Here is a 23,270-nt window from a genome sequence, read left to right as displayed (position 1 = left end):
ATGCCTTTCTGGGGATACACATAAGGAAATACAAAATACCCTCAGGAGGGAGAGTGCACTAACATTTGGGAGAATCGCAAAGGCCCTTGGTAAGCTCTGCCTTGAATCTAGGGTGCTGAGGAAATAGGCCATGACATACTTCAGGGCTTTAACTGGAAGATTTCTCAGAGAAGTGGGGAACAGCTCACAGCCCAGTTTGGAGTAATAGGAAATGATTGGAGGATAGACGAGAGTCGTATGGAGAGCTTTTAAAAAGCCAAAATGAGCCTTACGTAGACCTGGAAGCAATAGGAGAATCGACTCAGGCCAATTTATGTTTTAGCAATGTAACTGGCGGCTCCCCGGAGGCTGGGCTGGGCAACAGGAAAGTTCTTAGAAGAGGAGACAAATAAGAAGGGAGTCTGGGCTGCCTAGATGGGATTTGAGGCGATGGTGAAAGTGCTGGAAGAGCCTGGGGTTAGTCAGGGGCGCGGGGTTGGTTGGGATAAGCCGGAGAGCCATCTCTCCAGTTAAAGCAAAGGAGGAGAGCCCCGCGGATAATGAATTTGAGGTGCGATCAAAGGAGGCCTTCCGCAGCAGTAAGGCTGTACTTTATTTAGCAAAGGTAAGGCGGGCACTTTCGAGGCGGGGAGAAGAATTGGGGTAGGGAGGGAACGGAGGGAAAAACGCCACCGGAAGCACGTTCCCGTTAGGAAAGAGTTTTCCGGTTGCTAAAGGAGTCTCCAGGGCAACCTTTTTTTCTGCCAATCTCAACCTTGTCCTTCGCGTGAAGCCTCTTGGGAGATGTAGTCCCTGTTACAAAGGCCACAATGCTCCGCGGTGGATGCGGCGGACCTTCGGTCAGGCGGAGCTGTGCACTGCCCGGCTCTCTTAGGGGATTCCAGTTCCCGCAACCCTCGGAAGGTTCAGTCTTCATGGAGCTAGGACGGTGGCGGTGTTTCGGGATGTGGTTCCTGTTCCTAACGCTGATAGCCTTTGCCTGCCTTGAGAGCGGGACCCCTGTCAGCGGGGGCTGGTGAGCATATGGGGGGGCGGGCAGCATGGTCCAGGAGAGGGGCGGCCTTCGGGAGAGTCACGGAGGCAAGATGAAAAGGGGGCGGGGGCCGGGCCTCAAAGTCGGCCCAGATCCCACTCGCCACTGCTTTTGTCTCAACTTCCTGCGTCCCAAAGAGGAAGCAGGCCCCTTCCCGCCGCCTTCACGATTTCTCAGCCCCTTTGCCCCTACTCGTAGAGGGGACAGTGAAAAAGGGAATTCACTGAGGGACGGAACGGATGAAATTAGGGTTGGGGACCCTGAATGCTTTTTGATTCGTCAGCCAATCCAGTGAAGATTTGGCCTCGTTTGTCAGAAAAGGAAGTAGGGGAGTCTGGAGTACAGCGACCAGTTTGAGGTCGAGGAGCCAGATTCAACCCGGATTCTTAGAAAATTTTAGTTTAAAATTCCCACCAACCTGCCTCTGATGAATCATCCATCGGCTCCACCTGGGTCGCTTGATTAGGCTTGGAAGTAGAGCAGTAAGGAATAGGAGTGTTAAAATTAGTGCAAAAAATTAAGGATACAGACCAAGTCCAAGATGTGGTAGTAGTCCATCAACTACCTAGCTGAGAATAGCTCAATAACCCTCACCTCATGCTTGGTTTGGGTGGCAAACAAGCCCATAGGGAAAGATAAATATGGGTTACCTCATTTTCATTCTTCTACCCACCACTGCACCCCCACTCAGGGAGCTGAGTGGGCACCTGGCCCTAGAAGAGGAGGAGCAGTGTACAGTGGATCGAAGAGCAAACCTGACTTATGCAGAATTCATCCATCAGTAAGTGGGGGGGGAAGAAGGAATGTTTGAACCCTCTCCATGGTCTCTGGGGGTGACCTGGGAGTTCAGGAAGCACATTGTGAAAATATAGCAGACCCCTAAGCTTGAATCCCCGTCACCTCAGCTGTCAGTACCCATCACCATGGTCACACCTGGCTAGAAGGGAGAATCAATGTGGGTGAGAACTGCCCATGCCCTTTGTCCTTCTTTCATAGATACGCCTTCTCTAGACCTGTCATTCTACAAAGACTCACTAACAATTCGGTAAGTCCCACAAGCTGTGTCCTGCCCATAAATATGTGGTACTCACTAAAGGCCAGTATGATGGGCAATATGACACATCTATTTTAAGCCTCAGGGCCCTTCCTTTCACCTTAGCTGTTCCAGGACTTGTGCTCCAAAGAGAAGCTTCTGGCAGAATTTGGGGACTTCAGGATACGATTGAGTACAGCTAACACATATTCTTATCAGAAAGGTAAGTCCTACTTTCCTACCACCATCTTTGTGCAACCTCCAGCAGGACCTTTTTTTGCCACTTGGTCCTGACTTTCAGCCTTCTCCTTCCCCTACAGTGGACCTCTCTTTCCAAGAATATGTGGAACAATTGCTGGAGCCTCAAGACCCAAAATCCCTAGGGAATGGTGAGTTAAGTGCCTATCCTCAAGGGCCAACAAAGCTCAAGTCCTTTAACCACTTCGAGAGCACTTGGGGAGTAAAAGGCTACATTCTCTGATTTCCTCCCACCAGATACACTTTACTTCTTTGGGGACAATAACTTCACTGAGTGGGGTGGATTGTTCCAACACTACTCCCCACCTCCTTTTCGTCTTTTGGGCACTAAGGCGGCTTACAGCTTTGGAATCGCAGGTCAGTATGGCTCTCAGGGATAGGGAGCTGCTGGGAGTCTAGATCTGTTGATAAATCCTCCCCCACAGGTGTTGGCTCTGGAGTACCTTTCCATTGGCATGGGCCAGGTTATTCGGAGGTGATCTTTGGAAGAAAGGTGAGGCAGGAGTCTCCCTAGATGTTGGAAGGGGGCCAGCGGATAAGCCTGTTCTGACCAGGCCCTTCCTCCCCATCCCCAACAGCGTTGGTTCCTGTATCCTCCAGAGAAGAGGCCTGATTTTCACCCCAACAAAACCACCTTGAGCTGGTTACGGGACACATACCCAGCGCTCCCAATCACTGAACGGCCCCTACAGTGTACTGTCCAGGCTGGTGAGGTCAGAGGGGTTCACTTTATTGGGTGAGTGGGAAGAAAAAAAGGCCTATGCTAAGTTTCATCCCATCTCCAGGTGCTGTATTTCCCTGACCGTTGGTGGCACGCCACCCTGAATCTGGACACGAGTGTCTTCATCTCTACGTTTCTGGGCTAGAAGTGACAGCATCCTCCAGGTTGAGGCTGATCTGTTGCCACCTCTGACTCTGAGTGCTGTTAATTTATTGCCACAATTTCCCTATAATGAAGTAATGGTGCTGGCTCTGCTGCCTTGTGTCTCTGTGCCAGCCACTTTTTGCCCTCTTGCTTGGGGCTGGAAGACAAATGAGACAAATGAAGTGAAAAGGGAAGAGGAAAGGTAAGCATGTGTCTCACGGGGCTTCCAACCAAAGAGAGCTCCATCCAGGTGTTGAGGGAGAGGTGTCTCTTCTTTGCTGAGTCCAGCACCTGCAGGGCTAGACCAGCTCAAAGGCATATTGCTCACAACTTTTATTACCCTCCATAGAGCTTCTTTCAGTCCATTCCTACTCCAGCCCCTTCAGACAATTGCAGAACAGGGTAAAAGGGGCCAGGGAGAGCCCTCCCCCAGGGCTAGGGTCATGGCTCAGAACAGGTAATGGCTGTTAAATGAAAAAGGAGAGTGAACACAAATTATATACATGGGAAAAGAAAGTGGAGGGTAGGTGCCAGAAATCACGCCAACCTCCACAACAGGAACCTGGCCAGTGCCAGAATAAAGTCTTACCCTTTGGGAGGCAGATACCCTCTATAACTCCAGAAAGCCCCCAAAGCCAAGCCCAGGGTCCCCAATCCATAGGCAGTACAGAGATGGAAGACTGGCTCAGTACCCAGCAGGCAGGTTAGGGTAAGAGACAGATCAGACGGACAGTAAGGCATGTGTTGGCCCTGGGGGACAGAGGGGCTCCAACTTAAAAGGCTAGAAACTTCAGTAATCTTCTACCCAGCCATTCTCAGAAATGAAGGCATCAATCACTTCCTTCATAGCCAGGTTGGGGATGAGCTGCTCCTGGGTTAGGGGACTTCTGGTCACAGGGTCAAAGTGGCCCACTCGCTGGAGACAGAGAGAAAAGAGAGGCACTGAGGAGCCACTGAGGTCCTCAACCCAGTTTTAAGCAGGACCACCACCAACATTCAGGAAAGCCAGCTTTGCCACACTTAGCACATTACCTGCAGATGTTCCTCAATATCTTTCCGGTCATACGTGATGCCACTAGGAGTGATGCACGGCTCCCTCATCAGCTCAAAACTGATCTTCCCACACAGATAGTCTGGGATGTCTCGCTTCTACCACAGGAGGAAGAGAGACAGGAGTTCAAGGGGCTGGCAGGCCACAGACTCCGGGCCCCTCAGCTCAGGCTTCTCTCTCCTCAGGCAATCACTCTGTCCCCTCCCCTCCTGGTATCAGGAAGCTAAAGGAATCAGAGCCAAGGTGACAAGAGGCTAGAAGTCTGTCCTCACCTTTCTCTTCTCATCCACCTGGGAGAAAAGCTCATCCATGTCTGCCAGATACTTATCCTGAAAAGGAAATCACCTCCTTTATTGATAGTGCTGCTCATAGGCAGAAGTGCCCGGCCCTACCATGCCTCAAATACTAGGCCTGCACACAAAACGAGACGGGGTTTAGTAACTAGGAAAAAGAAGGCACGTGAGCTTTGGAATTTCCTCCCAGGGCCAGGGCCTTGCCCCAATTGGCCTCCTGCCATGATAGCCTACCCAAGGGTGACTGTTTCCCCATGTGCCTGTGGGGCAACTGCTGCCCACAGTGGGTCTTGCCCCGGGCAGGAGCCTTCCCAAGCCATGCTATCATCATCTCACAGAGCAAGGATAGACTAGCAGGGCAGCCTCACGTGTTTGGCTTCAATGCTGGCCTGCTGGGCACGGTTCCGGCTTTCATCTCCATTTTCTTCCTCTTGACTCCGCTGACACTCCTCCAGCTCCCTGGGGAGGCCAAGGAAGTAATCCATCAACAAGCCTTTACTGAGCACCTACTTTGTGGGTCCAGCCCTGTGCTCTGCTACGCTGCAGGAAACACAAGACAAAATGACGGGGTCCTCGAGTGGGGGAGCCAAGGCTGGCCCACACAGAATAGCTAACCTCTGCCCCAGGCACCTGCCCCAGTCATTCGGAGCCCTGGGCCTCATCCCCTTTCTCAAATCCTTGAAGCTGTTTCTGCTACGCCCCTGGACAGGAATTGGTCCAGAACTCTATCTCCCTAACTGCACTCTAAGCTTTATCCCGACAGCAGAAACAGCCAGTAGCAATTTCTATCTTGCAAACCATGCCTAGGATTAATGCCAAGGGAGGGGAATGGGAAGTACTCAAGACACCTGAAAGGAAGTATCAGATTCTACTTTGCCATCTATTTTTGTCAGTGCTAACAATTCCCATCAGATCAGTATCTCACTCTACCTACCTAGCTCTCATCTGGTCTCCACTTCTCCAGGCTTTCCCAGACACCTGCTGAAATCTGCTTTTCCTTTCAGGATCTCCTCCTTCCCAGTCCCAGTCATCTTTCCCCAAACTCTGCTCAGAGTCCCCTTCCCCTTACATTACACCTATCTATATATTATGCTTTATTCATATTCTTAGACTGTATGCTCTTTGACATCAAGAACTTTTATTTCACTTCTATAACTCCAGTGCTGAAAGGCATCATGGCAAGATGGAAAAGAGAGCCAGCCTTACAGCAAGGAAGATCCAGGTTCAAGACTTGCTTCTGATATATTCTAGAGATGTGGCCATATATAAGCAAACCATTCAACAATGTAGTGCCTCCAGGCAATCGGGGGCTATAAGTTATAGACAAGATGTCTACCTCCATCTTAGGAGGGGGAGTCTCCTAGTTCACATTAGGTCTAGACCAATCTCCACCCCACTCCCACTCTCCACCAATTAGTGTTAACCACAGGGCCATGCAGATGGCAGGACCTATCTCATACCCATGCCCAAGGACTGAGTCAGCCTGGGGGAAGGAGTGGGCAGGCAGGTCAGAAAGCTTCTCTTTTCCCTGACACCTTGTAAGGTTTGGGGTCCTAGTGCAGCTAGACCCTTCCTGACCCACTCACCGCTCTCTCTCTGCCATGATGAGCTTGGTGAGGTAGGCATGAAGTTCATTCTCCTGGTGAATACGCCGTTCCTCAATGCTGTTCCAACGCTTCTTCTTGGCAATGCGCAGTGCACTTGGGATGTCGTCCCCAAAGTTCAGCCGCTGCTCCTTGGCAAGATTGTAGGCTGTGGGAGAGGGTGGATGCTACTGGGCACAAGACCTTGGACTCCCAGAAGAGCAGGTCCTGGGGAGAGGGACCTGGGACTCCTATCAGAGTCTGCATGGCCCGGTGGGGCCCAGCTCACCTCTCTGCAGGTTGGCAATGGCCTCATCATAGTTCTCCATCTCCAGCTGGCACTGGCCCAGGAAGAAGTGGGCCTTCACTGACTGGCCGTCCAGCTCTAGGGCATGCTTGCAGTCGGCCAGAGCCTTGTCGTGCTGCTGCATCTTCAGATAGCACAGTGCCCGGTTGGTGTAATAAACAGCCACAAGGGGATTTCGGGTCTGGATGGGGGAAAGGGGGACAGCAGACCTTTCAAATCTGCTGAAATACCTTCTGTCCTCTGTATTCACATTTTCTGGTCAGGCTCAGGGCAAAACAAAACTGCTATTCTCCAAGAAAAGAGTCCCACATCCCCTTAAAATCCACTATGGAAATCCCATGAAAAGTTCAAGTGTTGCTGAGATTCCAATACAGCTTTTCTGACTCCCTAGTTCATCACTCTGCTCCAGCCTCAGGTTCTCAGGCAGCCTTGTTTTCAGCCAGCCTCAAGCTGTGTATGACCAGGAAGGGCAAGTGAGATGTCCTTTGAGGGTCCAGGAACGTCTTAACATCTGTTTTGGGCCAATAACTGCACCTTCATGGAGTCACGCCCACCCACCCACCAGTGGGGGACCATGATGAATGAGCTGGGTGAAATAAGCAGGTGTCAGTCTCCAACTCCAGAAGCCCAGAAACAAGATTTGGGCAATGTAACTTATCGACTGGGTAGTGTTACAATCAGGCAACAGAGCCCAAACTATCAACTGCCAAAAAAAAGGTAACAACCAAAATGAGAAAAAGGAGTTGACCAGTGTTACTATGTGTGAACCTTGTGACACTAGAAATGGTAAGGAAAAATGAAAGAAGCTTGGTCTCCCCACACACTGTGCCAGCTCTGCTCTCTGCCTTATCATCCTTCCATCCAGTTTCTCATCCATGGACAGCTTAGAAATAGTGGGGCCCTTAAAATATGGAAGAGCAAAATGGGATAGGACCCATTAAAGTCCAATAGCCTTACCCTGCTTTATGTTGTCCAATTGTCTATAGGACAAAGGAACCTTTTTACTGCTCAAAAACGATGGGGAGGAAAGCCTGTCCTAGGTCCTTCAATACTGGCCTTTGTCTCTTAGATCCTTCCATCTCAGCTTTTGACATCAGGCAAGATAAAAACCTTTGGTTTTACTCATTTTACAGTTATCTGAACAGGAACTAGAAACTTACTCTTAGTCCTAGCTAGGTTTTTTAGATATCCTAGCTGAGACTTGGCCCTCTGCTCTCAAGTGAGGACTCTACTATTTTTCAGGGACCTATAGGTTGTGAATGGACCTCTTCCTAAACTAGTTCATCTATGAGTCAAATGGACCATAAGCCGGAGGCATTAAGCCACCTACATAATCCTGAAAAGCATGCTCAGGAAATCAGGAAGGTGACAAGTACAAAGTGCCACATTAAGAGATAAACAAAGCCTCATCAGCTAAGAAGCTAAACAGCCTGACTCATCAATGTCCCACCTTTGACATTACTCCTCTCTGAATTTAGAATCAGGAAAGACTTTTAAGAGGTAATTTACATTCATTTTATACAGGAAGAAACTGAATCCCAAAGCAGGGAAGGGATATTTAGATGTCCCAGAGAAGTGACATGACTCCAACTCTCCTTTCAGTACTCTTTGATACCTCCCCACCCCACTGTCAGTATCACAGAGGAGTTTTCCCTTTGCTGAAGGAGCTTCAGAAACCAGCCTTTCATTGGTAGGACTCAGCTGAGACTCAAGACCACGGAGTTCTTCTTTGAAACTTTCCCCTCTCCTCCAGCCCATCCTCCCTACATCCCTCGAATATTGTTCTTTCAGATCCTCCTTCTCCCTCTTCAACACCCTTGTTCCCCATTTTCTTCTTCCTTAATCAGATACTATCCCCTGAAAGCAGCCACTTTAGCTGAAGCTCTGGGCCCCAATGAATTCTGGAAAAGTGGTGAGCTTATTCCTAGAAATTGTAAAACATTTCTCCATCATTCTATCATGTGATTCAAAATGGCATAAATTCAGCATCCCCAAGGACGGAAACTTTGCTGACATTTATTCCTCTAATTCAAAAACTGCAATGTTTTCCCAGTACCCTGTTTTTTACACTATTATAAAAAGCAATTGCACACTAAGTACTTGTCATTTTAAAACATTCCTAGAAATAAAGACCAATAAATAGGGTTCCTTTGTCTAATCTAGACTGTTACATATATGGATTACATATAAGAAAAAATTCGTGTTAACGCAGAAAAAATTCACTCGATTCAATCTTTAACTCCCAAGCACCTTTGGGTGGCACTCTTTGGCATTTTGGAACAAAACTTCTAAGCTCTGAGTTCAGCGAAGACAAATGTCTAAAGACCCAGAAATGAACTAATGACTTTGTAAAGACTTGCCCTAATCTCCTGCTCAGCTGGAGACCAAAAAGAAAAGACTTAAGGGATCCATCAGGCTCGTTAATATGCTCCCTCTGATGAATGAATGCAAGGACCTCAAAGAAACTCTTGTTGAACTCACAAAATGTGAAAGTTTGGCTAGAAAGAGGATAGACGAGAAATGGTCCCTCTTCTCCTCGAGGCTCCGCGCCCCCCAATCCCGGAATCCGCGGTGGGAGAGAGGGGGCTAGCACCGAGCCCAGAGACCCGGGAGGAGTCGTTCCATTCACCTGAGTCAAAGGCATTCAGGAGCCATTTCTTTTTTGAAAGGGGGCTTCGGACCAGGGCCGCTGGGCCCCACTCCCTCCCAAGCTCGGGCTCCCCTCCTCGCCCCGGTCACCGCAGAGCTCCCCCCTCCCCGCGCGCGGCTGGGCGCCCTCCGCTGCCCCGCCCCCCGGCGCCGGTACTCCGCACTCACGATGGCTTTGCTGTAACAGGCCGCGGCCTCCGGGTACTTGCGGCCCACGAAAAGCCGGTTCCCCTGTTCTTTCAACTCCTGGGCGCTGGGGCTCTTCTCCGGGCTGGCCGCGCCGCCGCCCCCCGAGCCTAGGCGGGCCCCGCTGCCGCCGCCGCCCCCGCCCTCCTTCTCTTCTTTTCCCTTCATGGCTCCGGCCCGGCCCCGGCCTCGGCCCCTACCCCGGCCCGGCCCCGTGATCTGATCACGGCCCCCGGCCCCAGCCGCTGAACTCAGGTCTGGGCCCGCCCTCGCCCCGGGCGCTGCCGACAAAAAGCGCCAGCGACTCAGCTCGGACCCCCGAGCTCCAGTCCCAAGATGCCCCGAATTCTTCCCTGCGGAGACCCAGCGCCGTCACCCAACCGGAAGTCCCGGCCCAGTAGAGCGAGGGGGGCGGAGCCGGAAGAGAAGGGATGAGCCCGTGAAGAAGGACGCCAAAAAATCGAGAAGCTTGGGGGCGGGGCAAAAGTCGAGCCCAGAGATGTAACAGCGAACGAGCACGAGGGGGCGGGGCTAGTCGAGTTAGGCCCTAAGTAAACGGGGTTTGTCAGTGCGTACGAGGATCGGTGGTCTAGGCACAGACACAGAAGGGCTGGGGCCGAGGACTTCGATTGAGCCCGCCAAGAAAGGAGGATGAGAAGAGTAGACCCTAGGAGGGGAACATGCGTGTTTTTACGCGTGCGCGGTGTGGAAGGTGTGACCGAGGCAGGGCGCGGCTTGAAGGGGCGGGTCTAGGGCGGGTCTGTTTAATCGAGGAGTGGGATTGGACCTGAGTAATTAGAGGGGCGGAGAAAAGGTGCACTGTAGAGGAACATATCTGTGCGTGCGCAGCATATCTGTGCGTGTGCGTGCGCGTGCGCGGGCGGAGACGGCGATCCTTACCTGAGGAAGCGGCAACTCCGTTCCTTATCCCCCTAACCTTTCCATTCCCTTCCCCGTTACGGCCCTAGGCGTTTCCTTCCTCAGGGGCCCGGAAGGCGTTGCCCATTTTGAAGACGCCCCCAATATTCAGGAGGCACCGAAATTCCTATCTTGGGGGCCGGAGCTATGGGCCTGAGCGGGGGTCTTTATGACTGTGACGACCCCCAGTGCTGGACGGCCGTGCTGGGCTGCTACAAGGACGTGGTCAGAGCCAGAGAGGGCAAGACCCGCAAGCTTGTCGCTTTGGATGAATGGTGAGCCGAGCTTCCACCGGAGCCCGGATCGTCCCTGATTCTCCTGGGGAGCCTGGGGGAGGAGGGGAAGAGGAGGCGGGAGCGTCTGGTTTAACCGCCCCGTGGCGGGCTCTGGAGATGCAAACACCAGTGAGACTGTTCTTGCCTCCGATCAATTGTATCCTAGCGCGGTGCCTGGCACGCAGCCAGCGTTTGGTAAATATCGTTTGATTGATTGATAGGAAAAGGAAGTTGTGGTCCTAGAAGTCCCAGGAACCCGTGGGGCAGTGCCCGAGCCAAATGTGGAGGGACACGTGGGTGGGCATTGGTGTGCTTGTTTGTGCTCACCAACCAGGAGCAACCAGGTTCAAATCCAAGGAGAGTCCCAAAGCTGAATGAATTTCTTGAGGGAGGGTGGAGGTAAAGATGGGAAATAAGAACAGGTGGCAAGATGCCCTCTCAATCTTTATCCCGGTTTTCTTTTGGATGGATCTCTTCAATTCTCCCTGGCAACCTAGACCTTAGGAGAATCTAGTTCCAGGGTTCAAAAAGGGGAGGACACATCATGCTAGTCCCTAAGAGGTTCAGTCACAGGAACTCTATCCAGGTAAAGTATTGTCTGGAACCTTGCTCTAAAGCAGCTTAATGTTCTACCCTGAGATCTAAGGGCTAGACTTTGGGAAAAGTTGTCCCAATGAAATAGTGAATTTCACTGACCCATCCCTGGTACCACAACATATACATATACCACTCGATTTGTCAGTGGATGCCTGTTTCAGGTATCAGGAGGAGCTACCAGTTTCTATAAGAGAGAGAAAGGACAAATACCTCACAAGAGATGAATTGGTGAAGCTGATGGAATGGAAGCTGACGGTAAGCTTTTACTTTATCTGAATAAGGTGATATCTTTAGAGAGGGGCACAAATCCATGCTGAACAGAGAAGGCACAAAAGAAACTTAGGTCCATCCAGAAGGATGACCTGACATGGCCTCTCTACTGACTAAACAAGTAACTTTTCTGATCTCCCAAATTGCTAGTTCCTTCTCCACAAATTAAATTATCTTATTTGTGTCTTCTCTCTCTTTTGTTCTCTTCTTCTCTTTATATATACATATATACATACATATTTATATGTTGTCTCCCTCAATGGAATGGAAGTTCCTTAAGAGCAATAACTATTTCGATTGTCTTTGTACCCACTGTGCCTCAAATTTAGCAGGCACTTAATGCTTATTGATTGGTGTCCACTGAGTGATAAGTAAGTTACTCTATCTCTTAACTGTTTTTTAGTTTTTAGAAACATAAGTATGTCTCATTTTCTCCCTCTCCCTCCCCCAGTGTCAGAAATAGAATACCAGTGTTAGGAATTAGGTCCAATCTTCATTTCACAGAGGCAGAAACAAGCCCAGTAAGGGGAAATGACATTTACAATTAAGTTTCAGGTCTTCTAATTTCCACTCTAGTAAAGTCAAACCCCAAGATTTGTTCCCTGCCAAGAGCTCTGTTTACTTCAATGACTTCATGTTTATAAGACAGGATTTCTTCTTGAATTTAGGTTAGGGGTTGTATCCTAGAAACTGACAAGGAATGGTTTCCTTTGAAAGAAGACTCAGGATTCTAAGGAGAAGAGATTGGAGTATGTAAATTGGTCTAGAACCTGTAGTCATGAATGTCAGTTCTACCAATTATTTTATATATATATAAAATATATGTAATTATATGTTACCAGAGACCTGAACTAGGTTGTGAGGGGCCTAACAGAGAGAATCATTAAGAATTCAATTCTATGTTCTTATCCTCCTCCTCCTGTCCTTCCCTACACATACTTAGAGGGGCAAATTCAGACCACGACTCCAGAATTTGGTGGCCACTAACCCAGAGGAGTTGGTAAAGCAATGTACAGCAGCAGCCTTCTCTCTCCTACCTAATGTGGAAGCTGCCATCACAGAGCTGAGCCAGCTTAAAGCCGTGGGACCAGCTACTGCCTCTGGTGAGGGAAGAAGAGAAGGGATGAGCTGAGGGTGGGTCCCAGCAGCTGGGGAACATTTGTAACCTCTGGGCTAGAACTGAGCCTCAGATCTCCTGGTCTCTTGGGGAGATTCTGGAAGAGAAATCTGGGATATGCCATCTCTAACATCTGTCTCAAACTGAGAAGGCTTCATTCATTCAGTTCAGGGGGTGGGAAAGTATGTGTGACCTAAAATGATGACTACTGACAGAGCACAAAACATTCAGCCCTTCCTCTGCTCTCCTTGAGACTTGGGAGCATCCCCTCCCGTACCTGCTGCCTTAGAACACTAGAACCAGACCATTTTAATCAGGTCAGTTCAGCATTTTCCCAACCAATGGCCCAACTTGATCTCATACTACTAAGAGATTTCTTCTGCTGCAGCAGATCATCCCCAGCTAATGTGGTGACCTAAGAGTTTAGAGGAACTTACTTAAAACGAGGTAACATTCAAGGCCCTATGGTCTGTGGAAAGTATGGATGGGCCTGGATTCCCTGCCCTCCCGTAATCCAGTCATGCTTTCCTCAGCAATTCTGACAGCAGGTGCCCCAGAGACAACAGCATTCATGGCAGATGAGGCAGTGGCTGCTATCCCTGGCCTACCTATGCTCCAGTATACTCTCAAACACTATGTCCTGTATTTGGACAAGATCCGGGCCTGTGCTCAGAGGCTGAACCAAGGTAAGGGCTACCAACTGAAAAGATGCATATACTACAGTAGTCTCGGTCTCTGATGATCTGACTAACTACTTCTATTCCCAGAAGGGTTTGGGGAATGACTAGGCCTAAATAGAGTGGGTAAGGGAGCTTCAGGCCTCTGGGATAGCAAACTTCTGGCAAGATGCTTTAGTTTGAGTAGGGTCAGAGTTGCAGATTCATTTTCCCTCCTTGGGCTTTTCTCATAGTTGATGCCTCCTCAGAATGGACTCCTCATCAAATAGAAATGTGCCTCTGGACTTGGACTGTGGCTCAGAAACTGTGTCCCACAGTCTTGCCCTCTTTTTTGTGGGAAGCCCCCAAAGCCAGAGAAGATGCTGAAGATGTTAGACCGTCCAAGAAACGAAAAGCTAGCATTCACTGATCCTGGGCATCTGTATACACTTCATTCAGAGAGAAATGCATCAGCCAGACTCCTATCCTCTACATGGGGGGCTCAGGGCAGAAGGTAGCCTTTGTCATCCATTAAAATTGCCTACCATCCCAACCTCATCTGGATCTCAACTCCTTAGATACCTTCTCCCAGGCTGGCACTGACCCAGGAATTAGGAATTAAGAGTGTGTAGCTCCAATTTCATCACTGAATCACTTCCGGTAAAGCCACTTAAACTATTGTTGCAGTTTGAATAATTTCTCCCTGTTGTGTTCAGTTCCTGCATAAACCTAGACTTGACCATTTCCAGGGCTTTGTTTTCTCTTGTCCTATGTGTGGTATGAGGAAACATGCCACCTTTCAGAGAGAGTTAGTAGTCTGAACTGCATAGAACTGTGATTCTCACAGGGAGGGGGAGTGGGGGTGGAATGGAAATCAAAAGGAGCTTAGTTTTTCAGAGAGAAAATGTCTGCTACTGGAGCTTTCCCGAATTTAGGAATGAGAGAAGGCTGTAGGTGTTTCAAAGCTGGTGGAGCCTCTTGGGATTTCAGGGAATGAATGGGGTGGGCCCTCGAGGCTCAGCAGTTCTTAGCTAACTGCTCTGGCAGGAGGTGTAAACAGCTTCTTAATTGCCTTCACACATGAGCCTAAATTCGGAGGTGTGAGGAGGGAAATCTTTAACAGGCCTGAAAAGTTGTTGGGAAAGACCAGAAGCTGGAAATAGCAGGAGGCAATCCCAGGGGATTCTGCCTTGGTCTCTATCCCAACAGCAAGGCCTCTGGAGAAGGGGAAGAAGGGAGAGAGAAGGTCACTTGAGCAGTGGGGAGGGGGAGCAGGCCCGGAGCTGAAACTGGCGTTCTAGTTTGAGACTGCTTGGCCAGCTGCTGTGTAAAATATTTATTCATACTCCAAAAAGGCTCAGACAGCAAATCCATCAAACTGGCTCTTTGCTCTGGAGGCTGTGAAGCCTCTGTTTTACTCCCCTGGGTGCTTTCCTCTGGTCACTCCCCCTGACTTCCTTCAGGCACATCCCCTCCTACCTTCCACAGGGCAGCCTCAAACCACGGCTTCCCTAGTGGCAGGGAGACTCGGAAGAGGATTTAGGCCCAGGACCAGCGTAAGGCTTGAGAGGCCCTGAATTCGGTAGCTTTTGGGGCCATAGAGCTGAAGTCTCTGCAGCAACTGGGGAGAATTGGAGAGAAAAGAGCCAGCTGAGGGAAATTGGGGGTGGGGGGAGCAGTAGGGCCCCGCCCTTCCCAGGCAGGTGGGCACAGGGGACAGGGATGGGAGAAGCAGCTTTAAAACATACATTCAGTAGAGGGTGGACATGCAGGCCCACACCTGGAGGTCCTGCCAAGGGGGGCCGTGCCCTGACTAGCCTGCACACAAAATCACATGCACGCACCTGCATGCCCAGCCCAGCCCAGAATCCAGTGGGAAGTTGGCACCTTAGGTTGTTCTTGTTACTGGAGAACCAGGCCAGGCACTAGATCCACCTCAGTCAGGTTCACGTTGATAGGGAGAAATAACAACCGCATCCTGGCTGCCTGGCAGATGGTGGCACCGGAGGGGCGGTGTTGGCACTTTCATGGGGTACTAAGGGGGAGGCAGGACCTGTGCCCCGAGAAGGTCGTAGGCGAAGATGTTCCAGAAGATGGCAAAAAGGAGGAAGGTGGCATAGGAGAGCAATACCACCCACCAGCCACACTGGTCCTGCAGGTTCTCCTCATAGCTTCGAAGGATGGTCAGGCCCATGCTGATGCCCACGACGGCGCCCGCCAGATGGGCCATGAAGCTGGGCTGAGGGCCTGAGGCAGGCAGGGGCGGGGAGAAACGGAGCCAAACAGCTCTGCCCACCTCTGAGCTCACTGCAGTGGGGGGAGCAAGATATGAGGACAAGGGAATTCCTGGGGGAGCCCCAGCCCGTGGGGGGCCACTCACACCTCAGCCCAGTGGGATCTGGGTGGTGCCTACTGTAGTCATCTAGAGAGGGAGTGACCCCCCCAGGGCTGGCAAAGACTCTACCTGTGGCCAGTCCTTTCTCCCTTCTAGTGTGGCTGACTGCTAGCCATTCACTGTTCCTCCTTTAGCGGTGCAGGTGGGGGATAGAGAAACCCTGTGTACCATGCTCAGAACCTGTGATGGGACGGGGGCTTCCTCAGGCCAGGGGAAACATTGTCCTGACCCAAATTCAGCCCACCCCCCACACACACACCAATGGGTTAGCCAATACTCACTGCACACCAGCGCCAGCACCATCCTCAGCAGTTTGTAGGGGCAGCGCATCCCAGCCCAGTTCTAAAGGAGAAGGAGCATCTGGTGAGGCTTTGGATGAGGAGCCTCAAGAAGCTCATCCTAATGGCTTGGGCCAAGAAGCAGGGGGACGGGGCGAGCTGCGTCCTTTCTTCAGAGTCCCCAGCGCCTCCCCTGCCAACCTTGGATAGACCCTCTCCTCACCATGACAACGTTGGCCAGATGGGCAGAACAGAGGGCGTAGACGCCCCCTGAGCCCCCTACTACGGGGGCCCGCATATCCGTGATGGAGACGGTCAAAGAACCTGTGGGAGGAAAGGAAAGGTTTGGAGAGGGCTGTCCCAATAAGCCGGGCTCTCTGAGCACCTCAGCAAACGCCTCACCTGCCAGCACGCCCGCCAAGTAAAGGAACCCTATCCGAAGCACCCCGTGCACCATCTCCAGGGGCACGCCGATCATGAGCTGCAGGAGAGCATTGAAGCCCAGCTGCTCCAACCTGCAGGAGGGAATTTGCACTGGTCAGCAAGGCATGGACACTGACCGAACCTCTCACAAACCAGCCCTGGCGCTTAGGGGGGACAGAACGTCCCCATAATGGCCCAGCATCACTCCTGCCTCACTGAAAACCTCCATCCCCATCTGCTCCAGCCTGGAAGGGGGGGACGAGTCCCCTCTGCTCTGCAAATGCAGAAGGGCAGACACCGTTTCTCATGAGAAAGCAGGAGTGAGGGGGTTCTGCCCCAGTCTGCCAGTGCCTGGTGAGTCGTTTGGCCTGGGCAAGTCCTTTTCCTCTCTGTCTGGGCCCCTACTGGCCTGCTTCACATGGCTTTGGAAAGATACAAGCAAGAGATTATTCACCCAATTCTCATTTCAAGCTTGGGCCTTTATGGAAAAATTCCTTTGGAACTATCAGAGGCCCCTATACTGACCTGTGAGAGAGACTGAAGGTAATCCCCCCTTACCCGACATGCATGAACATGTAGGTGAGAAATCGCCAAGCGCGGGCACGGTGGCCAGGGTGGTACACCAAAGGACTCTTCATGTACTCGGGGTGATAAGTCTGCAGCACCCACTTGTTCAGTCGAGCCCCATAACACAAGAACACGATGATCTGGGAAGGACAGTTTTATCTCAGTCTGGCCCCTCAGTAGCCCCTTGGGGCTACAAATAGGGGAAATAGGTTAGAGCTGAGAAGGGGCTGTCCATGGGTACTACCTGTGTGAGTGTGACAGTAGCCATGAAGACTGGGGGTGGGCAGGTTCGGTGCTGGTAGAAGTACCATCGGCGGTCCATCTCACACGGTAGGATCTCATAGGCCACATAGCGCACAAAGCGTTTATAGAAACCAAGGCCTGGCTCATCCAGTAGCCCATCCCGAGGAAGGGCACGCTGCCCATTGGTGATGGCCCGCTTGAAGCTACTGGATCTTTTGCTGCTGATCTGCCAGGGAAGAGCAGAAAAGGGCCCCTGATATCCAGCTATAGAAACCAGGGCCTGCCTGGGACACAAAGGGGCCACTTGGGAGAGAGGCAGAATAACAAACATTTTTCGGTGGACCAAATTTCCAGTAGTCAATACTGATCTGTTCTGTCAATAAAAAGTTTTAAAAAAAATAAAAACAAATAAATAAATTAATTTTTTAAAAATACTGATCTGTTAATAGATATTGCCACCATGTTTGTCTTCCAGTCAAGAGAATTAATTGGCTTAGGTTATCTACTATGTATAAAGCATTCCTTCTACAACTTAGGTACACATGCTACATAAAGACACTGTGAATGTCCTTGGACTCTTAAGCCCCCAAGGGAGAAAGGGGAACCATCGCCCTGAAACAACAGTCCTACAGTCAGAGGAGCAAGGGATTTAGGCCTGAATGGGATGTTAGAAATGATCTAATTCACATTCTAAAAATGAGAATCCCAACCCAGTCAGTAAATAGCAGCACTAGGATTTGAACCCATGTCCAATATGCTTTCCACCACCTCCTGCTGCCTGTTTCCTGGGCCAAAATCCTTCCTCCACTAAGCCTAAACCATCCCTTTCAGATACTCTTGGGCAGATCCAAAGAGCACCGAGACTCAATGCCACCAGTGCTCATTTCCCCCATTTACAGTGGTGATTATCACATGAAGGGGGATTTCTCCCTAAATAATCCCTTTTTATCACCCCAGAAGCAAGATCCAGGGGACCAATAGGAGCTGAAATCAGCTTAAGACCCCTGTCACTGACCAGATCTACCAACTCCTGGTAGCAGATCTGTCCTTGGTCGTTGCTCTGGGCCAATGCCACCAGCATGTCCAGTTTGGCAGGGTCCAGTGGCAGCTCATGGCTGTGCACCAGGCCAGTGAAGGTCTCGACGCCGATGAAGCCAGTATTGTCAGGGTCCAGCTGCTGAAGATAGGAAAGGGGGCAGAGAGCAGGAAAGGATGAGGCCCAAAACAAGGTCAAGACCAGCATTTTCCAGACATACCCTATCCTACCCAACATCCACACATGTAAATGAAAAGGTTGAGCTGGGGTAGAATAGAGAAAATATCTGTCTCAGGGCAACTTATTTTTCTGCCTTTAGTGACCCAGAAATGGTGAGAACTGCTCTTCTACCTCAAGGCTCAGGGGCCTTCTGTCCCCTAGGGTCCCTAGCTCCCCTTCTTGCCTTCATCTCAATTCTCAGGTCACTTCCACCTGTGTTTCCACCTACTTAATTCAAAGACCTCCATTCTGGTGTTCCCAGATACTTCCTCTTTCCACACAAGTGTCACAACCCTGTCCTATCCTTCTTTGCTTATTGTCCCTACTGGTCTGGGCTGGGAGAAGGAAGCCCTAAGTCCAGGGACCCCTTGAACAGGGAGTTATTAAGAATCACGAAGACAAAACTGAATAAAATCTATTAGTTGAAAGGGGCCTGCTGTCCCATATTTTCTTTTTAGGCAGACAGACCAAACATAATTCTACAGACAGGTGAGAATCATCCCATTTATGAATCATTTATTCTCGAGTCAGAAGACTGCTTATACATTTCTTAGACAGTTGTACCAATCACCCAACAATTCACTGTCGTCAGGAAATCTTGCTGAGATCTAACCTGTATCATTATGTTGTTGTAGGTCACAGAATAGCTGGACACAACTTTCTTACACCTATAAATCTTTCTTAGATTCACACTGAGATAGAGCCACTCGTGTCCTCCATCCTAAGGCCAGACAATCCTTCTGATTTAGGAAGGCAGAACAGCCAGACAGGTGACTGCAAGGTGGAGGCAGAGAGCAGGGAGGGAAGAGGAGGGCCCTTTGCTCTTGGCTCCCCAACCACACCATCAATGACTCTGACAGGCTATTAGTCCTGGAACCCGGCCCCGGTCTGAGGTCTGGAGAGCATCCTCAGGACTGAGATGGGGAATTCCCTCTTCCCCCTAATTCTCAGCCCCACGGGGTACCCCCAATGTTAGCGAGGGAGCCAAGCTCACAGGTCAGCTGGGGGGGTGTTGGAGGACAGGGTGTCCTAGGGTTGGGGAGGGGGGACATCGGGTCGGAAAGGAGGCAGGCTCAGGGGTGTGGCAAAACGTGGCTCAGCCAGCCCGCCCTTAGGCGCTTCGGTTCCCTGGGGAGTACTGCCTCGGGGAAGACTTGCACCCCGGTCTGGAGTAATCCGGCGCACGCCCAGCCTGGCCGGAATCCCTGGGAAGGGAAGGAGAGCAAGCCCCAGTGGGGAGACAGAGACGCGCCTTCGGGCGCCGGCCCCGCGGTTTGGTGCAATTCTCCGGGCCGGCCAAGTTCCAGCCCCTGGCCTCAGCTGCAGGCAGTGCATACGTCTTTCTGCATGCATGTGGGGCGGGGGGAGGAGGAAGGAAGGGGGAAAAGGGGAAAAGAACGGGGGGCGTGTGGTGATGGGGGGAGATAAGGAGTGCGGTCTGTGCAGAAGACCAGCCCAGCCCCGGCCAGCGCCCGCGCCCGCGCCCGCGCCCTCCGCACCTGCTCCTGGATGAGCTGCAGCAGGGAGCTCCTGTCCATAGAGCTGCCCGGGCGGGGGGGCGGCTGCTCCGCGGACCCGGCGCTTCGGCCCCGGCCCCGGCCCCAGGCCCAGCCCCAGCTCCGCTGCGCTCTCCGCTCTGGGCACTGCCGCCGCCGCCGCGGTCACACCGCCGTCCCCGCACTCCCGGCCCGGCCCCGGCCCCCGCTAGAGCCGCCGCTGCCGCACACAGGGGCCAGCGCGTCACGGAGCCACCACCGTGGCAGGCGCACAAGCCACCACTCCCCTTCCCCCTCCCTCTCCTTCTCCCGGACAGACACTCGCGCGCGCGCGCCCGTGCACACGCACGTCCCACCCCTCTCTGCTCTCCACCACTCGCTCCCAGAGCCACGCAGCCCACTCCTCTCCAGCTTCCAGATACACACACACATCCACACAAACGCGCAAACGTCCCACGCTCTTTCCCCCTGTTCCGTTTCTATTCCTTCTCCCCCTCCTCCTTCAGATACGGCGACACACACACACACACGCGCGGGTGTGGGGTGAGGAAGACCCAGTTCTAGGATCCTGAGCTAGAAAGGCCTTTGAGGGAGCCAAGTTATCCTCCTCATTTTGCAGACTGTTCACTCCGCATTTACTGAGCACCTGTTATGTGAAGGGCAGCAGGCTAAACCCAGTAGGGGAAGACAAAGATGTACTCTGTAGCTGATCAGGTACCTGTCTGCCACAAGGCCTTTGGGCCACCATGGGCATTCCCTTGGAGCGGGAACTATCATAGCCCTCTGGCTCTGCGATATACCCAGAGGGCGTGCTCAGCAAACGGGTGTCACAGAGCCACAGTCCAAATTAAGTCACAGTTTTAGTCAACTCTATGTTGTCCCTTGCCTACATCTTTTATTGGTCTGAATAAGGGCTGCATTCCTTCCGTCCCACCTCAAATCTCTCTTGTAGAAAGCCTGTGGGAGAGCTCTTAGTAAAACCATCTCAGTGAATCCAGTCCAAAAAGCGTATTTTAACCATCATCTTCTACTGCAAATACACTCAGCTAAGAATTGGGAATAAGGAGACCAAAGGAAAATCAGACATTCTTAATGTAAGATGTAAGAGAGCTTACATTCTCCGGCAGAAGATAAACCATGTAAACAATTAATCTGAGCAAGAACATTAACAACTAAGGGGATCTGTGAAAGCGGAGCAATCAGAGTAGAAATAAAGAAAATCTTAGAACTTAAAGGATTAAAAAAAGAAAAACTTAATAGCAAATGTAAAGCGTATATATATATACTTTTGTATATTTGTACATCGGAAAGTAACTATTGGGCCGCTAGGGGGTGCAGTGGATAGCGCACCAAACCTGGAGCCAAGAGGACCTGAGTTCAAATAGCAGTGAAGACACTTACTAGCTGTGTTACTCTAGGCAAGTTTTAACCCTATCTGTTTTCTCATCTGGGAAAATGAGCTGGAGAAGAAAATGGCAAACTACTGACAAGAAAAGTACAAATGGAGTTTCAAAGATTAAGACATGACTGAAAAATATTTAATTTTATATATCTGTGAAATAGCACAGACTGGAAAGTGGTCAAGTGAACCTAGATTTGAATACTGCTTCTAACAAACACTGGCTGCATGAGCCTCTGAGCCTCAATTTCCTCATCTGCCAAATGGGGAAAATAATAGCACCTACACCACAGGGCTAGCATGAGGATCAGATGAGAGCACAAACAGAGCAGAGTACCTTTGAGTGATGGGTTAGCTAGCACTAGATATTTAGGTAGATTTTTACTAGATTTAACTATATTATCTTACCAAAAACTCCAGAGATGAAGTCCATATTCATTCCAACCACCATACTAACCACTTGTACAGTCACATATGTGCACCAAATTTCTATAATCACAAATGAAACATACTTAAAACCTCCTTCTCTAAAAATTACTAACAATTATTCAGCGCACATTTGTCAAATATGCACTTTGTGCAGATCCATGTGGGTGGAGGAAGGTGAGGGGGAGACAGCAATAGATCCCTCACTGCTACCTGACAAGTCCCCAGTATCAGTGTTGGAAAGGTGTGCTAGTGGCCAGCTGAGGCACCACCTTTTGTAATTGAGACACAGCTCAATTCTCCTCTGCTTCACTTACCAAATGTATTGATCATATGGAACAAGTTCGATGTGTGGACTCAGTGCTAGAGAAGGCAGAGAAGTTTATCACATCCTACTTTGGAAGGATGTGGTCTACTGGAGAAGATGGTAAATTGTGTCTCCTGCCTACAATCTCCATCCTATTCAACCTTCAAAATCAAATCCTGCCCTCCTGAACTTTCTCTCCTTCATGACTTCCTGAAATTTTTGTGGCCAATTTGATACGGAATCATTTGTAAGATTGCTTTTCCCAAATAGTGGTTAAGTCCCTTGAGGGAGCGCCTCCTTTTTTTGTTCCCTTCTTCCCAATGTCCTAGCAATGGTCTCTCAGATCATCAAAGGCTAGTTTCCCATCCAGGGAATCTATACTCTGTGCATCAGGATTCTTTGTTCGGTTCCTTTCCTCAGGCCAGAAAGCTGAAGAAAAATCCTTCCCCTTCTCCCTTTTCTCCAGCACAGTGCACACATTTTCTGGGTGAATATCACAGGTGGGGAAAAGGGGAAATAAGCAGTGGGCTCCTCCGCAGGACACAAGCCAGAATTTTGCAAACTTTTTCAGTTTTGAAGCTGCAACTGTCACATTGGGCTTTGGGGAGTTGCTCAGAAACGAGATAGAAGCATTGCCTAAACAGTAACTCTGGGGCTGGTGTTTTCATTTTTTTAGGGAAATGTGTGTCTTGGGCCCTGGAGTACAACATAGCATTAACAAGAAAATCGGACAAGCATCAGGTGGAAGCAGAGCTGTCTGTCTTTGTAGCCCTGACTACCCTGAAAGTGAGGACTTATGCAATTTAGCATTCATTGCCAAGTAACTGGGGTTAGACTCTAAGAAGCAGCCTTCGAGGCACCAGCTGCTCACAAGCCCAGTGATTGCCCTCCTGAGGTTATCTTCCCCAGCGAGCATAGCTCCTTACAAAAGGAGGACCCATTCCCAAGTCAGGTAGAGGCTAGCCTTGTCTGATAGAAAAAGACTATCCTTTGAGAATCCAAATCCAAGCTCACATGCTAACTCATCAAAATCTACATGGCTGGAAGGATACCAGGGGAGAGAAATTTGGTCCCAGCGGACTTGGCCTTATGACTATTACGACAGAGGTTGTTGAGTTACCATAGCAACCTCCTCCAAGGACCATTTGAAAATCCATAACCTTCTGTCGGGGAGCTGAAAAGGAGCAATTACTCCTGGCAGTTAATGTCCCCAGAGGATGCTGGAAGGTTAGAAATAGCAAGCTGCCCTATCTGAAATAGGCCTAAGGAAAGAGGTTGCCCAGAGCTCAGAGAAGGGGCATTAAGCTGAATGGCTTTTCTCCCTAAAGCTTCTTGTAGCAGCACATGAGGAAGGACCAGGGAAGCAGCAGGGACAGAGATCAAATTTGCT

The 23,270-nt window shown here is 50.5% G+C and overlaps 4 protein-coding genes across 11 annotated transcripts; 2 read left to right on the top strand and 2 right to left on the bottom strand.

The window, feature by feature from the left end:
• The first annotated feature begins 30 nt into the window (after positions 1-30).
• Positions 31-3,300, top strand: JMJD8 (jumonji domain containing 8). Of its 2 annotated transcripts, XM_051969148.1 has the most exons (8): positions 31-1,015; positions 1,725-1,814; positions 2,030-2,078; positions 2,193-2,289; positions 2,387-2,455; positions 2,562-2,681; positions 2,750-2,817; positions 2,903-3,300. In XM_051969148.1, the coding sequence occupies exons 1-8, from the start codon at positions 810-812 to the stop codon at positions 3,062-3,064; spliced, it is 861 nt and encodes a 286-aa protein (XP_051825108.1). In that variant the 5' UTR covers positions 31-809; the 3' UTR covers positions 3,065-3,300. The 2 variants fall into 2 exon arrangements, with proteins under 2 accessions (XP_051825108.1, XP_051825109.1); XM_051969149.1 differs by lacking the exon at positions 2,562-2,681.
• Positions 3,034-9,524, bottom strand: STUB1 (STIP1 homology and U-box containing protein 1). Its single transcript, XM_051969141.1, has 7 exons — positions 9,241-9,524; positions 6,406-6,604; positions 6,120-6,285; positions 4,902-4,992; positions 4,513-4,569; positions 4,222-4,338; positions 3,034-4,105 (listed from the first exon to the last, which is right to left on the bottom strand). The coding sequence occupies exons 1-7, from the start codon at positions 9,424-9,426 to the stop codon at positions 3,980-3,982; spliced, it is 942 nt and encodes a 313-aa protein (XP_051825101.1). The 5' UTR covers positions 9,427-9,524; the 3' UTR covers positions 3,034-3,979.
• A 608-nt stretch (positions 9,525-10,132) lies between these two features.
• Positions 10,133-13,835, top strand: LOC127543129 (uncharacterized). Its single transcript, XM_051969156.1, has 5 exons — positions 10,133-10,451; positions 11,210-11,303; positions 12,262-12,421; positions 12,969-13,121; positions 13,346-13,835. Exons 1-5 carry the CDS (start codon positions 10,324-10,326, stop codon positions 13,519-13,521), a joined length of 711 nt encoding a protein of 236 aa, XP_051825116.1. The 5' UTR covers positions 10,133-10,323; the 3' UTR covers positions 13,522-13,835.
• Positions 13,836-14,412: 577 nt separating this feature from the next.
• Positions 14,413-19,891, bottom strand: RHBDL1 (rhomboid like 1). 7 transcript variants are annotated; one of them, XM_051969119.1, is made up of 8 exons: positions 19,752-19,891; positions 18,013-18,174; positions 16,999-17,223; positions 16,746-16,894; positions 16,167-16,279; positions 15,988-16,088; positions 15,768-15,828; positions 14,413-15,398 (listed from the first exon to the last, which is right to left on the bottom strand). In XM_051969119.1, exons 1-8 carry the CDS (start codon positions 19,788-19,790, stop codon positions 15,127-15,129), a joined length of 1,122 nt encoding a protein of 373 aa, XP_051825079.1. In that variant the 5' UTR covers positions 19,791-19,891; the 3' UTR covers positions 14,413-15,126. The 7 variants fall into 7 exon arrangements, with proteins under 7 accessions (XP_051825079.1, XP_051825089.1, XP_051825058.1 ...); XM_051969129.1 differs by having other exon boundaries at positions 18,013-18,171; XM_051969098.1 differs by having other exon boundaries at positions 15,988-16,279; positions 18,013-18,171.
• Between the last annotated feature and the right edge of the window lie 3,379 nt (positions 19,892-23,270).

Source organism: Antechinus flavipes, chromosome 1 (assembly GCF_016432865.1).
Source record: "Antechinus flavipes isolate AdamAnt ecotype Samford, QLD, Australia chromosome 1, AdamAnt_v2, whole genome shotgun sequence".
In the NCBI taxonomy this organism is placed as follows: Eukaryota; Metazoa; Chordata; class Mammalia; order Dasyuromorphia; family Dasyuridae; genus Antechinus; species Antechinus flavipes.
The sequence above is the reverse complement of the archived record's forward strand: the minus strand, read 5'-3'. Positions and strand labels throughout refer to the sequence as shown.